The sequence below is a fragment of the Artibeus jamaicensis genome, unplaced genomic scaffold, assembly GCF_021234435.1.
Source record: "Artibeus jamaicensis isolate MK-2021 breed Jamaican fruit bat unplaced genomic scaffold, CSHL_Jam_final contig_332, whole genome shotgun sequence".
In the NCBI taxonomy this organism is placed as follows: domain Eukaryota; kingdom Metazoa; phylum Chordata; class Mammalia; order Chiroptera; family Phyllostomidae; genus Artibeus; species Artibeus jamaicensis.
In genome coordinates this window covers 19,104,587-19,119,240 of record NW_026521788.1, presented here as the reverse complement: position 1 = coordinate 19,119,240, position 14,654 = coordinate 19,104,587, and the positions used below count along the sequence as shown (strand labels likewise).

At 36.2% G+C, this 14,654-nt stretch overlaps 1 protein-coding gene across 5 annotated transcripts in view; it reads left to right on the top strand.

The window, feature by feature from the left end:
• Nucleotides 1-14,654, top strand: part of CTNNA3 (catenin alpha 3) — a 1,563,160-nt gene that overhangs the window by 851,660 nt on the left and 696,846 nt on the right. For all 5 annotated transcript variants that reach the window (XM_053663824.1, XM_053663825.1, XM_053663823.1 and 2 more), the window contains one exon: nucleotides 8,500-8,652. In XM_053663824.1, the coding sequence (XP_053519799.1) occupies nucleotides 8,500-8,652 (153 nt within the window). The remainder of the gene's footprint in view (nucleotides 1-8,499; nucleotides 8,653-14,654) is intronic.

Genomic DNA, 14,654 nt, shown 5'->3' with positions numbered 1-14,654 from the left:
GGACTTCTTAATGCCTGAGCTCCAAAGTCACTACACTGTTGTTTCCTCCACATTATATAGGTTAGAATAGTCACAAACCCTAGGTTAACAGGAGCAAGTAGAGTATCTCTTATGGGAGAAGTACCCTGAATACACAGAAAGGGGTGGGATTGTTCAGAGCTATCTCTGGAAACATCCGTGGTCTTCAGTGTCAGTGAAGTAGTTGCTATGGTTCATTCTTAGTGTCCTTATTTGCCCTCCGTGGACTTCACTTTCTATTCTGATATTTATGCTTCAGGCAATAATAAAAACTAGTTAAAACAGCAACATGAGTCATCTCCACCTCTTCTTATTCTTGCAAAGTTCATCAAGCAGTTTGGTTTAAGCATCTTAGCTCTTTCACACAGAAAAGAGAAAGCCTCAACTCTTAAAATGTTTGCAATATTTAATGTTCCGCTCTTGTTATGGATGTTTGTTTTTAGTAAAAAAATAAACAGAACCCATCTTTCTGCACATTCATAGTAATCCCCTTGTTTACCCTTGGCTTGTCAATCAGCAACAGAGAAACATTTTAGCTTTGGTTCAGAGAATCACTGGATTTCATCTGTGAGGGATGAGATAAATTGCTTAGATGTATTTGGGGAGAACAAATTGTACATTTTGGGGCAACGAGATTAAATTTCCTAGGAGGTGACTTAGTGTTTATTTGTTTTAAACTTGCTCTGTGACTTGAATGCTTCTTGCACTTGAAAAAAAGAAAAAAGTCCTTGGCATCGTATTCCAGATTCTCTGTAATTTGGCTCCCAAGCTATACCCTTAATTCTTTTAAAAAATATTTATTTATCTTTATTGTTTTTGCTACTACAGCTATTCCTGCTTTTACTCCCTTTCCCCACCTCCACCCTGACCCTCCCTCTCTCCCCACCCTAAATCAATTCTCTGCTCAGTTCTCACTCCAGTTGTCCACTTGGAGTGTTTCACACAAATGTTCTTTGTTAATCCCGTGGCCACCTCCCTAACATTCCTTCACCTTCTGCATACATCCTTAGTCCTTCCTCCTCACCACACCAGCACAGTAACCTGTACTCTGACTAAAGGGTCTACTTAGTATTCACCAAATTTCCCATCACCTTTCTCCCCATTCCAAATGCAAATGGGTCTTTTTTTTCTTTTTAATTTTTTTATTGATTATGCTGTTACAGTTGTTCTATTCCCCCTTTCATTCCCCTCCACCCTACCCCCCCATCCCCACCACTACCCCCCCCTTTAGTTTATGATCATGTGTCTCAAGTCCTTTAGATTCTATATTTCCCATGCTATTCTTGCCCCCCATCTATTTTCTATCTACTGTCTATGCTACTTATTTTCTGAACCTTCTCCCCCCTTCTCCTCGTCCAATTCCCCTGTTGCTAACCCTCATTAAGATCTTCATTTCTATGTTTCCACTCCTGATCTAGCTGTCCTTTTAGTTTGCTTTTGTTTTAGGTGTGGTTGTTAATAACTGTGAGTTTGTTGTCCTTCCTGTTTGTTTCTGTAACTTCTTTTTCTTAGATAAGTCCCTTTAACATTTCATATAATAAGGGCTTGGTGATGATGAACTCCTTGAATTTGATCTTATCTGAGAAGCACCTTATCTGTCCTTCCATTCTAAATGAAAGTTTTGCTGGATAGAGCAATCTTGGTTATAGGTCTTTGGATTTCATGACTTGGAATACCTCTTTCCAGCCCCTTCTTGCCTGTAAGGTCTCTTTTGAGAAATCCGCTGACAGTCTGATGGGGACTCCTTTTTGAATATACGGCTTGTTTAACTTGGAGCTTTCCTGGTCCCCTTTATTCCCCGTAATCAACTGAGGAAGTTTAAGTAGTAAACTCTAGTGCTCCTGTGAAACCTGTACAATTGTCACCAGTGGAATTGTTTTCTTACAAGAGCGCTGGTAGCATATGTAGTTCTACTGTAGCAGTGATCTTATCAGCCAGTATTTTCTTTCCACTGAGTTTTACATCCTTAAAATGATAGCTATGACAACATTTCACATTTAATAAGTGCTTTCCAAACCTTTGTACTAATTTTAGCCTTTACAGTATTGATTTTTATCCCTGAAGAGAGAAATAATGTCATAAGTACTATTATCTTCACCTCAGGAGAGTTAATTCACTGAACCTCACCCAGCCAACTGCTACAGCCAACATTTGGGCCCGTGTCTCCTCAACCTCGGCTCAAATTTGTAACTGCTGCGCCATGGACCAGTTCACCAGCAGAACTTCCGGTGCCTAATACTCTGGTTTTACTGTCGTAAATTGTTTTCTTTCTTATTATTGACTTTACATATTTTTCTTTAAATGTAAATGTTCTTCCTTTAGTCTCTTTTTCTATTATTTATTTGAGAAATGCATACCTATAAAATTCTTAAAAAGAGAGGAAGATTTTTGGACCTTCTTTATTAAAAATCTAAAACAATGTATATATTCCACTTCTGTTATATTAGTCAGACTGAAACATACATTTGGTTTCATTAAAGGCAAGTTAAAATTTCTATGGGTATATACTGAGGGTATATTTCTATGGGTATGGATATAAAAAATTGTCTATTTCTTAAATGCCAAAAAAGGACTTGAGGTATGTCAAATAAAATAGGATTTTAGTAAAAAGAAAAAGACAAAATGAAAACTTTATTAATTCTTTAGTTGCCAAGTTGCTGAATGGGCATATATTCATTTCTTCTTCATGCTGGTAGTAGCAATGCCACACTCAGAAAAAAAGATGTGGGTTTTTATACTCCCTCTTCAATCTATCATTAAATAATATTAAGTATCCATAAGATGCATTCCTATTAAATTTATGCTCAATCGATTATTAGGTAATTTAGTTCTTATTAGTAAATTGAGTCTTGAAAGTTTTGTTTTGCTACTTGACTTAAAATTAAAATGACATTAATATCCACAAATATGTTTTCCATGTTCCCTAAAATGACTTTTTTCTAAAACACTTTCTTATCTTTCGTCTTCCTCTCACAATTTTATTCTTTCTCTTCCTTTATTTGTTGGTAGTGGTGGGGGCAGAGCTTTCTTACAGCTTTCATTTTGCAGTTTGAGTTGTAGAGAAATGTATTATTTTTTTATTAGAGCTCCCAAACCACTTACATTAGTGTGAGATAGAAAAATTGATGTCTCAAAACCCTTTATTAAATTGTAGTGAGAAAAGATGGAAAACTCCTCCATTTGGTTTTGTGCCCGATATCTTTCACACAGGTATTTATTAAATACATACCTCTAAGTCCTTTGGCCTCCCACTAATTTCAAATTTTGCAGCATCTAAGGTTGTCCTATTTCTACATTGGTGTGTTGGATTCTTCTTTAAAGTTTTTGCCTATCATCTAAGTGAAAAGAATGAGTTATTCTATTGGGCAGAAAAGATATTTATATAGATATAAATGACTGTACAGTATAAGTGGAAAAATATCCCATACAACTATGTCAGAACATACAAAGAAAATCACTTAGCATGGCATTCAAGGCCTTTCCTGTCTCGTCCCTATGTGCATTTCTAGTCCTATCTTATATTTTTTCCCACAGTCAGCATAATACAGGGGAAGGCAGAATCAAACCTGGTGGTATGTAGAAGTGATACTGTGGGATGGTCAATGTGTAGTTAATGTAAAACATTACAGTCTGTTACTTTGTACATGACCAAACAACATTAACACCAGGCAAATATGTCTATTATGTATTGGAATCTCCTGAAAGCAGTGTCTCAGACTGAGGCCTACTACAGGTAGTTTATATGGGAAGTGATGCCAAGAAGCTGGTGTAAGAGAACCTGGAAAGTAAAATAACAGGTAGGGAAGAAGGAAAGAATATGCTATTGAGGTTGCTCCTATAGGCAGCAGGAGCCTATGGACCTCTGAGAAGGGATATAATGCCTTCCAGACTTGTTTGACCAATGGATGCATGCTGAGAGTTTTATCTAGTAGCTCCTACCCTGCCACTGGTTGAGGGCTACTGCCAGTGGTGTTGACTTTCCAGAATGCCCAGGCTCTTTGTTCATGGGCTGAGAACTGAGAGAGACTTAGAGCAAGCCCTGAGAAAGAATAACTAAGAGAAGCATGGAATGCACTCAAGGTGGATGTCTTCAGAGGACATGAGACAGTTCCCCTCAGCAAGAGCCGAAATCAGACTGACCCGGTATATGAGATGTAAAGCACCAAAAGCCTCTCCTGAAGTTCATAATCATGCCTATAAATGGGATGGTAATGATCAAGAATCAGTGAGATAGCCAATATGGTGAGAAAATCATGGTTTGGTTGCATTAATTGCACTACTTATTGTTTGCGTGGGTTAAGTCACTTTCAAAATGAAATGTATTTTTCTTCCTGCTAACTGTGTGTTATCTCTTAAAGGTATCACTCATGCCTAACACAAGTCACCAGTTTCTGGTCATTTAATTCTGTCATTTTTTAATATTTTTGTCTTACTTTGTTCTTTTTGCTCAAAATGTTTTCCATTACCTTCATTTTACCTAATGGGATCTTATTTCAGTCCTTACTCTAGTGTTCTAGAGTAAGGACTCTTACATCATGTTCTAGTAACACTAGATACTTGTGACGTTCTGAGGATCCTTCTATTTTCTTTGATTATGACTGTCTTCCTAGAATGCTATGCTCCCCACTTCCTCTTCGGCTTTTAAAATGAAATACATGTCTCCCATTCTTTCTCAGGCCTTCCTCATCAGGACCATCAGTATAAAGTTTCTCATTCATTTTTGCTTTTCCTAAGACACTCATCAAACTCTGTGTTCATCCCCAGTCACTAATAGTTACCTTGTCTTTATCGCCCTGGCAGGCACCAGGTTGCTGAGACTGCTGCCTTGTCCCTACACAGACCAAAATGCATTTGTTAGTTTAAATGAATGTACAGTTACAGAAAATAAGATTAATTGTGCTCATTATAGTTGACGTTATGTCAGATCATTTTAGCCCATTTTACAAAAGAATTTTGAAGATGTTGGCATAGACCTCATTTGAAAGCTCATTTTCTAATCTTTTAGTAGTGTCTTACTGAAGATAATACCACACTTAGTGGAATACCTTTTCTCATTCCATGTGCTATGTAGTTAGCAACATGCTTTCGAAAGAAGTGAAAGAAAAAGTTCTTACTTTCGTTTAATTTTTTAAAAAATAGCCAAAAAATTTATTTATTTGTTCATTAATTAATAGTAAATCAGCTGTACCTTGAGCCTCACCTTTGTAATATGTTTTAGTACTTGTTCATGGAATAAAGGCTTGAATTAATGGCAGGGAAATTATAGTTGAAAACCTTGAAGAAATAAAAATAGAACAGGGAGTAAAGATCATTAAAATGAAGGGAAGCCCTGACCAGTGTGACTCAATTGGTTGAGCATCATCCAACAAAGCAAAAGGTCATTGGTTAGATCTCTGGTCCTGGCACATGCCTGGGTTACAGGTTCAGTCCCCAGTTGGGGCTCATGCCGGGGGGTGACTGATCAGGGTTGATATTTCATGTGAGTATTCTCTCTCTCTTTCTCCCTCCTTTTCCCTCTCTCTAAAAATAAATCAATAAAATCTTTTTAAAAAATTAAGGGAACCACAGAGTGGAGAAGAATCGACCATAGTAAATGTATCCAGCTCTGGAAAAAGATTGCTATAATTATTTAGGTATTTAAAAAATTGGCGCAATTTTTCTCCATCTCTCTAGATTTTTGTATGGTGATAAATCAAAATGTATTTTTTTAAAAGCACAAGAAGACAATTTGACTTTCTGCATGTAGTTATATTGTAGATGAGAACAAACGTCAAAGCCATTTATATGAAAAGCAATCCCTCTTTAAACCTGTTCCAGTATAGTTAATACCAAGTCTTGCTTCTTCATGTCCTGAATGACTAGAAATAGGAGTTCATTCTCACTGTCTCTGCCCCTGCCTCTCACATTTATTCTTCAAACCACAGCAATAGGACTCCTGCTCCAGCTTTTCCACTGAAACTGCTCTAAGCTCAGCAGTAACCTTTTAGTGGTCAAATCCAATAGACAAGTCTTGGCTATTTTCATGTAATTTATCTTTCAATTTGATTCTGAACCCTATTATCTTCTTAAAATTTCTTTGCTCTCAAAGAGAGCAAAGAGCAAATCTCCTGATTTCCTTTATTAAAATATTAAATGGCTCACTTTTCCGTTTGATTACAATGGACCATGCATTTCATCCTGACATTTTTCACAATACCCTGTTCTTGGTAGGAATGTAAAAAATGGTGTTCAGAATATCTGTTGAATTAAATGAAATCAAATAGAAAAAAAGATTCAACAAGTTCATAATGTAGGTGTTATAATTGTGTCTAGTAGCGTAAGTTCATTTGGAGAACACTGACACAGAGATTTATTTGAAAGTTCCTCCTTTAGTTGTTGGCCATTTGCTCTCTTTGTTTCTTGGCCATACAGTTGTCCCTCACTATATCATGGTTCACTTATGCGGCCTCACTGTAAACCCACGATACAGTGAGGCCACAATAAGTGAATAGTGATATAGAAAGCGCCAACTGTATACTCCTCTGGTGAGTACCCATGTAGAATTTTATGTTGTTAAAATTACATAGGTTTAAGAGTGTAGAAAGTGTTTAAGAGCATATGAAGTGTTTATAAGAGTGTGGGAAAGGTTGATAAGGGAGATGGGAAAGGTTTATAGGAGTGTGGGAATGGTTTATAAAGCCTTAAAATATACATAAATAATAAAATAAATATAATGCTGCTACTTCGTGGATTTTCACCTATTGTGGGGGCCTCTGGAATGTAACTCCTGAGATAGGTGAGGGATCATTTTATTCTCAGTCACGTTTTAGGTTTTACTCTTCCATCTGCATGACACCCCCCAAATGGTACTACTTCTTAAGATTTCATCTTTGGATATTGTCTCACTGTGAGTCTCTCTCTCTCTCTGATCCTGTCCACTTCCTTGGCTTGAATTGTCTCCCACATGTGTGCTGGCTTTCTGTTGCATAACTCTTTTTGCTGATCTCCTTATAGCCCACCTTCTATATGTCCTAACTACAAATGAAAGAAGAAAAAAATGAAGGGCAGAGAGATGGTCACTGAAAGTGGTTACCCTTCTGAGAGATTCCTTCTACTTTACTCTTACATGTCCAGAGCTAACACAATTTGTACTTCCCAGTGCATGTGCTAACTTACCACCTCTTGCCTGATTTTCTCTTTTCCCTCTTTATGGAAGGAAAACACATTGTTCATTCACTTCCTTTGCCTTGTAACCCCTTAGCACTCTACACCCCACCCTAGTAAGTGCTCAGTAAATATTAATTAGTTGCCATTAGTGATTTGCTTCTCTGCATGCTAAGTAGAATTTTTCCTTGAGGATTTCCTGTAGCTTTTGTGAAATTGCCCGTAGCCAGAATATTTCACAGTTCTGAGCAAGCTCTACTATCGTAGGCAGAGGTGTTTTCTCCCAGAAATCTATAATTATTATGAATGTATTTTCTATAATTATTATAGAAAGATAGACTATATTTTTCTATGTAGCTACATCATTCCATCCCTTGAACATGTATTATTATTTCTCATATAATTCTAAACTAAGTTAAGTGTCTTGGTTTTTATAAAATACTCCCAAATATAATTTTTACAAAAGGCAAATTACAAATTTTCTGTCTGATAGCTATTCATTTATTTGCTTCATTGTACAGAAGTTATTGAATTAAATGAGAAGGTAATCAAAACACTCTGGGGCCATTCATAGTTATTGGTATTGTTAATAAACATTTCATGATATTGTGATCCTCAAGGGGTCAATGTTATATAAATACAAAGCACTAATTTTCTAATGCATTTTTAAATTTCTGGAGATGTCTGCTGAGCAGAGTAATTGTTTGATTGTCATTTATAAGCTTCCACAAAATCTAATTTAAAAGAACTAATTGTAGCAGAATGTTACACTTGTTTAATAATTTAAGGTGTGAAGGCAAGAACAATTAATGCAAATGAAGAAAATTGGACATCAAATTTATTTATTATTTTCTTTGCTCTATTAATCCATTATCAACTGGCATAATCAGTGATATAACTTGGTTTAAGTATCACAAAGTATACAATTTAGCTAATCAAAATTTATCAGTTCCTCCAACAAGGCAGAAAACATTTAATAATTTTGTAATTATAAAATACATGATGTACAATATTGTTAATACACATATACAAACATTACAATTGTATAAATTTTGAGAAAAAAATGAAGTATTATCATTTATGATCTGCCAGGATAAGTACAAGTAAAGAAAAAAATAGTGATTTTTAAGAGCAAGAGAGCTATTGCTTGATATTTTCTTTGCTATTTTGCTTATTTTAAGCTTTGTATGTGGCATAAATACACAGTCTTAAATATGATTTTAAGGACTGTGCAAAAATATATGAAATAAATTTTGTAGGTACTAAGGTTTTAAAATACAAAACAAGATTAACTATTTCCTGATTTTTTTAAAGCATAAATTTTCTGTTTCCCCTCAGCTCCGCAAGGCCATCATTGATCATGTGTCAGACTCCTTTCTGGATACGACAGTCCCGCTCTTGGTTCTCATTGAAGCTGCCAAGAATGGCCGGGAAAGGGAAATAAAAGAATATGCTGCGATATTTCGTGAACACACCAACAGACTTGTGGAAGTAAGTGTGCCAAAATTTTACTCTAAACCCAGGAAAATGAGGCTACCATTCCCCATTACAATTGAATTGTACTTAAATAAAAACTTTCGACAAAATATTACAAATGAAGCAGAGTTGGGACAAAGTAATATGAAAGTTTATATGTCAAACTGTGTTAAACCGTTCCCCATTGGCGTGGAAAGGAGGATTTATTTAGAAAGAGCTATGAAACTATAATCAATATTTTTAAAATGCTTATTCTTTTTAGAGTCACATAATCAAACTGGTTAAATAGAGATACTTTGTTCTACTCTTACAAATATTTTCTTTCTATTAAAACTTAAAGGAAACAAAATATTTGACTTCGTGTCATTTTTGGCTTTTCTACCATATTTTCATGGCTGTATTACTTTTTCAGCCTTTCAAATAATATGCAACTATGTAATATGACTATAGAACAAGAATGTAGGATATATAGGGTAGAGAGGTTCAGAGTAATTAAGTGGGGTTTATTGGATCTGTCCATGCCTTAGATGGGGGAAGAGGAGGGGATAAAACTATAATTTCCTTCTGCTTGTAAACTGGAAACATGAAAATACCCCAAGATTTGAGGGACAGGGTGGCATATTGTTCCAGGAGCCATGAAGGACTGTGTGATTCCCAGGAAAAACATAATGACACCTATTGTATTATGAACATTAATGCAGCCACAGTATAAGAAAGAGCCCCAAGGGAAGAATTTCCAGTAATGTGGCAGTGCTTACAAGAATGGGAACCAGTGGCAGGAAGGGGGAAATGTGACTGACCGCGTGCATATACCAGAGCTGATGCACTGCTGGTACCCTTCCATGTGATTATACAAATCGTGATGACTAGTGTCTGTAATCATTGTCAGTGCTCATGCCATACTGGTTACTAAATGTTTTGACTGTCACAGCTTTTTATACTGGACATGAATGCTGGTAAAATATGTGTTTTGAGGCCAAAATTGCTTGTAAAACTTGTGTTAGGAAATAGTCACCATCTGGATTAGAATCACGGTTTTCAATATGATATTGACTAAAATAGAGGGTGGTACTAAGACCTTTAAGGTGGATCCACTAGGAAGAAAGTGTCTAATGTGGCTAATACTCATACTATAAACTCTCTTTTTGAATCTCAATCTTCACATCTAATAGATGAAAAGAGTAAATAAATAGATGATTGCTAAGATCACTTTATCCCTAAAACTTCCCCACCTCAACTTTGACGTGTCCTTTGAACATCCCAAGAATTTCCATTAAAACAGGCCAATGGTTGTAATTCCCATTGGCCTTATATGGAAATGAAGGCACAAAATCCAAACCAGGTTAATGACAGTCAGAGCTGATTCCCAGGTTTGCCACTTTTAACTAATTTATTCAATTATTTATTATTTATCTAGTTTTATTTATTTCTTCTTATCTTCATTCCTCTAATACTCATTAACTATGCTCACAAGAATGTGTTAAGAGGTACAAACAGGGGGAGCGGGTTGTTAAAGGTATCTGGGTGTAGCCCCTGAGAATTGTGAAAGTTTTGTCTAAAAATGTATTCTCCAAACTGAAGGCACACCAGATTATAAAAACAACTTTTTGGTAAAATATTCTGAGAGTAAAAGTTGGTTTCTGCTAATAAAGTTGCATCCCTATTTCTATTTCCCAGTTTAGTGATTCTGTGAATTCTAAATCTCATAAGGTTCTCATTAAAGAGGGACTTCTTAATCACACAATTTGGGGAAAAAAGCTTATTCTCTTGGCTACTTTACATTTCTAAAAAATCTAGAGTTAAAGAGACTGCTTTAATTCGTCAGAATTTCCCTAAATTTGCCCAAGGAACTCTTTTTCATGATATTTATTACTAAGGAGTTGCCTTCAGGGAACACTTGAAAATGCTGCCTTAATTTACTACCAAGTGATGTTTTTTTATTATGTAGGTAGAGCTCTAAGGGTCTGTTTTAAATGTTTAAGAATTTTGGAAATTATGTATTTTATGTGATTATTGAAAGAAAAGGTTTTGGAATTTTGAGCTACTAGGTGACTAAGAATGAGTCTAATTTAACTCTGCATGTTCCTTTAACACATTATAAGATTATGATAGATTTGGAGTCTTATAGTTCTCACTTTGGTATAGCTAGAAGCTGGTCTATGTAACTTTTAGTTCTAGTTAGCTTTTACTTATTACATAACAGACCATCCCCAAATGCAGTGGCTTAAAACAACCATTCATTATTCTCACACTGATGTGTAGGTTGACTGGACAGAGCTGGGCAATTCTCCCTTAGGGTCTCTCATGTGATTGCTGGCAAATATTGGCTGGTAATGTAGCCCTTCAAAGGTCTAATGAGGCTATACATGCAAGATGGCACATTCCCATGAGTGAAAGTGCTCGTTAGCTATCTGCTGGGAGCTTAGCTGTGGTTGTCGACCAGAGCACCAATCCATGGCCTCTCCATGTAGCTTCCGCCTCCCACAGCATAGTTTTGAGTTCTGATAGGAGAAGTCCTAAGAGTAAGGCAGAGATAGAAAGTAGACCTGACGTTCTCTTAAGGCCCGGGCCCGAAAATTGGCAGGGTACAACTTCCTCTGTGTTTTATGGGTAAAAACAATCACAGAGCCAGCTCCAACCCAAGGAGTGAGTGGCAACTGGGGGCCATGAGACTCCATTCCTCAGTGGAAGGCATAGCAAAGGATTTGTTGCCACCTGCAATCTACTACACTTCTCTGGGCTGTATTTGCTTTATCTATAAAGTGAAGGTTTTTTAAAAAAAAGATGTTTAAGGCCACTACCAGTTTCTGAACTTCTGTGATCCAACAAATACTTTCTACAGTTGAGAGACTTCTATTTTTCTGAGAGATATAGACATAGGAGAAAATGAAAATGATTTTTAAGTATATTACTTGCACACTGGGTTCTTTATCAAGAAGGAAAGAAAAAGAGCATTACATTTATCTCTCAGGAAAATGCATTTTTGAAAGGAGATGTCTAACCAAAACAACAGAGAAAGTCATCATTAATTTCTTACAAACATTGAGACAGAAGTGTCTGTGACAGTTGGGGAAATAGGAGAGTTTATATTATGAGAATATATCAGTTTCTCATGGCATTCTGAGTTAACTTTGTATAGATTGCGTATCAATCCTCCACCTCCCTGCTTCCTACTACCTCCCTACACAGACATACACATATACCCATCTTACTCCCAAGCTGGGCAATTTGACATAGCAAGGCAGAAAGTCTTAGATTCTAAATGGCTTCAAGAAAAACCTATTTTCAACATGTCTTGGTTTTGATACCTCTACTATGTTTGTCAGAGAAATCTAAAATCAGTGAACTTGTTGAAGTAAGACTTCAGTAGAAAAAAAATTCACTTTTAAAGAATTCCTATCAGATCTTGAAGAAAAAGTCTATACTGTTAAAGGAACATTTTAGATAATGGTGTAACTTTTACAAAAAAGATAATAAAAAGTGGAATGGAACACAAAGCACCAAAATACCAACCGTTAAGAAATTATGTAGATGATAATTTGAAAACCAAAAGGATGTGAGGCAGTGGAGAAAAGAAATGGGAATAAGGAGCAAATCAGTCAATATTTAAGTCTGAACATACATTCCTGTTCTTTAGTGGAGTCATGTCTGAGGTCTCCTGTTATATTACCATGTAGTTTGGTATAACATTTTAAAATGATCATGGGTGAAATGATGCTTATAAAAGCCTTGGTAGTATCAATAATTGGAGAAACTAGGTCCTTGTGACTAGTTTTATTTTGTTATACTGAACTAAGTAACTGTTAGCCAAAGCTGTTCCTACTCTGAATATCCAAGCTACTCTGTATTTTCAAATCCACCAAGCCACAGTGGGAAGGAAAAACAAGAATCAAGAGGCTCACAATTTGAAAGTTACCTTCACTTAGTGATTAGTAATTAATGACAAAGGTGCTCATTGATTAGACTTCCCCATCCTTTGATATTGCATGGACAGTGAATTAGGGAACCATTTACTCTACTGGCTCCCACCAATAATACCAATTAAACAGAAAGTTTAAAGTATTAATCTAAAAAAATAAAAATATTTAGTAATTCTAGAGAGTAAAGATTTTATCTTTTATTATTTTGAGCCCTCAAATAATAGCAAAGTCTGTATGGCTAGTGCCAAGTAAATCTGTATTGAATGAAGGGACACCTTTCTAACACCAACTCAGTTCTCATTTCCTCTAAAAAGTTGACCTCGGGGATTTCAGTGACTGGACTTGAAATATAGGCCTGAACCCAATTATTTAAGTAGAGTACCTCCTTATTCTACTGTACATGGATACTTAAAATAATTCTTCATAATGAGTTAGCAGATGTCTTTGCCATTAATTATCAAAAGCGGACACTATAAACCCTGCTCTGGATTTTGCTCAGAAGTTTGTGATGATTTGATAACATCTTTAAAGAACTTTGCCTCCTTTGTAGATACAATTTGTAACTTTAATATGGTGATACAGCTCTTATTCAAAAGAATAATTGTCATTGTGTTCAACAAATGGATTATTTTGTATAATGGCTATTATTTAAAATTTCTCTAAAAGTTGTTTTAAAACTCCACTACTATTTTTGAATCATATTCTGATTTGTTCTCAGAAAATCAGTTCATGGTAGAACCTCCAGTTTATCCCATGTGCTTTAGTGTATTAATTATTATTAAATATGACAGTGCTTAATGTTCGAGACCTGAAAATGTTCTGAGAACTAAGAACTTCCTCTATGTGAAAAGCCAGGTTTGGCGGTACTTTGACTTACTCATCGAAAATTTGTGTCTTGATGTACCTTATTTTAGTAAGTTTCATGGGAGCCTTTCATCAAAAAGGAGAAAGGTGGGTGGATATTTAATTATAATACTTCCTTCCAACCTACCAAGCTGATTATTCCCACTCACAAAATGGTGAGGCAGATTTAGCAAAGCCACGGTGCCAAAGAGGGGGCTGCGGAGGGATGCTTGCTGTTCTGTATGGAGTCTTTCTGCTCTCAGCTCTGCTGTGGTCTTTGCCTGTGGACACAGCGCCGTTCAATGTTACACATTGCTGTAATTGATCATCTGCTCTCAAATTAGGATATGTTCAGTTATAAATAAATAAAGCTTTTAGAGTCCCCTTCCATTTTCCTTCTCCCCCTTCAAAAGAAAAGAACAACTGCATGCTTACAGTTGTACACAAACTGACAACTGTTCTCAGCAAGCATCTTGGCCGCTCTCTTTTTTCGGTGGAAAGAATTAGTATAGTTAAGTCAGGGATGCCTTCACTCATGTACAATAGAGTGCACAAGTGTGACTGCCCACTGCCTGGATTAGAAACTCAGCATGTTAATCCTCCTTCAGCTAAAGGACAGGGTGAGCATGATCTCTAAAAGCCTGGCCAGTCAGCTTTCCATGTTCCAGAGTTTTCTTTATTAACTTGGAGTACAGAAAAAGGGTAGTGCTTTAGAAAAGTACCACTTACAGAAAAGTCAAGAGCCCACAATAACCAAGGATAAATATTTTTAAATTGAATACTACTGCTTTGGAAGTAAGAGGAGAGAGAGAAAACTGTATGGGATTAGTGTATCATGGGAATTCAGCATAAAGTAAGCAACATTTTCATCAACCTTGAAGAGTGGGCAGCAGTTGGAGTTGAAAAACTGGAATTCCAAATGGAGATAATAGCTTGAATAAGGGCACAAGGCTCATTTCCGTGTCCCAGGAATGCCATAGACATGAAATCTGGATCAGTAAGTTGGCTGGAGTGGAATAGAGTCAGTCAGCAGCCTTGGATAGTTGCTTGCCAGGATGAAGAGGTCAGATTTCATCTCACAGACCTGGATCCAGTAAAGAAGTTGGAGCAATGCAGTTGCTTCTCATCAGAGAAAGATTTAAAGGGATGCCATATTTTAAGAGCATTTGCATATGGACTATTTTGCATCTGGATATAAAATTTTCTAACCCTCAAAAATTGATTTGAATGTCATGAGAATCAACTGGCATTTAA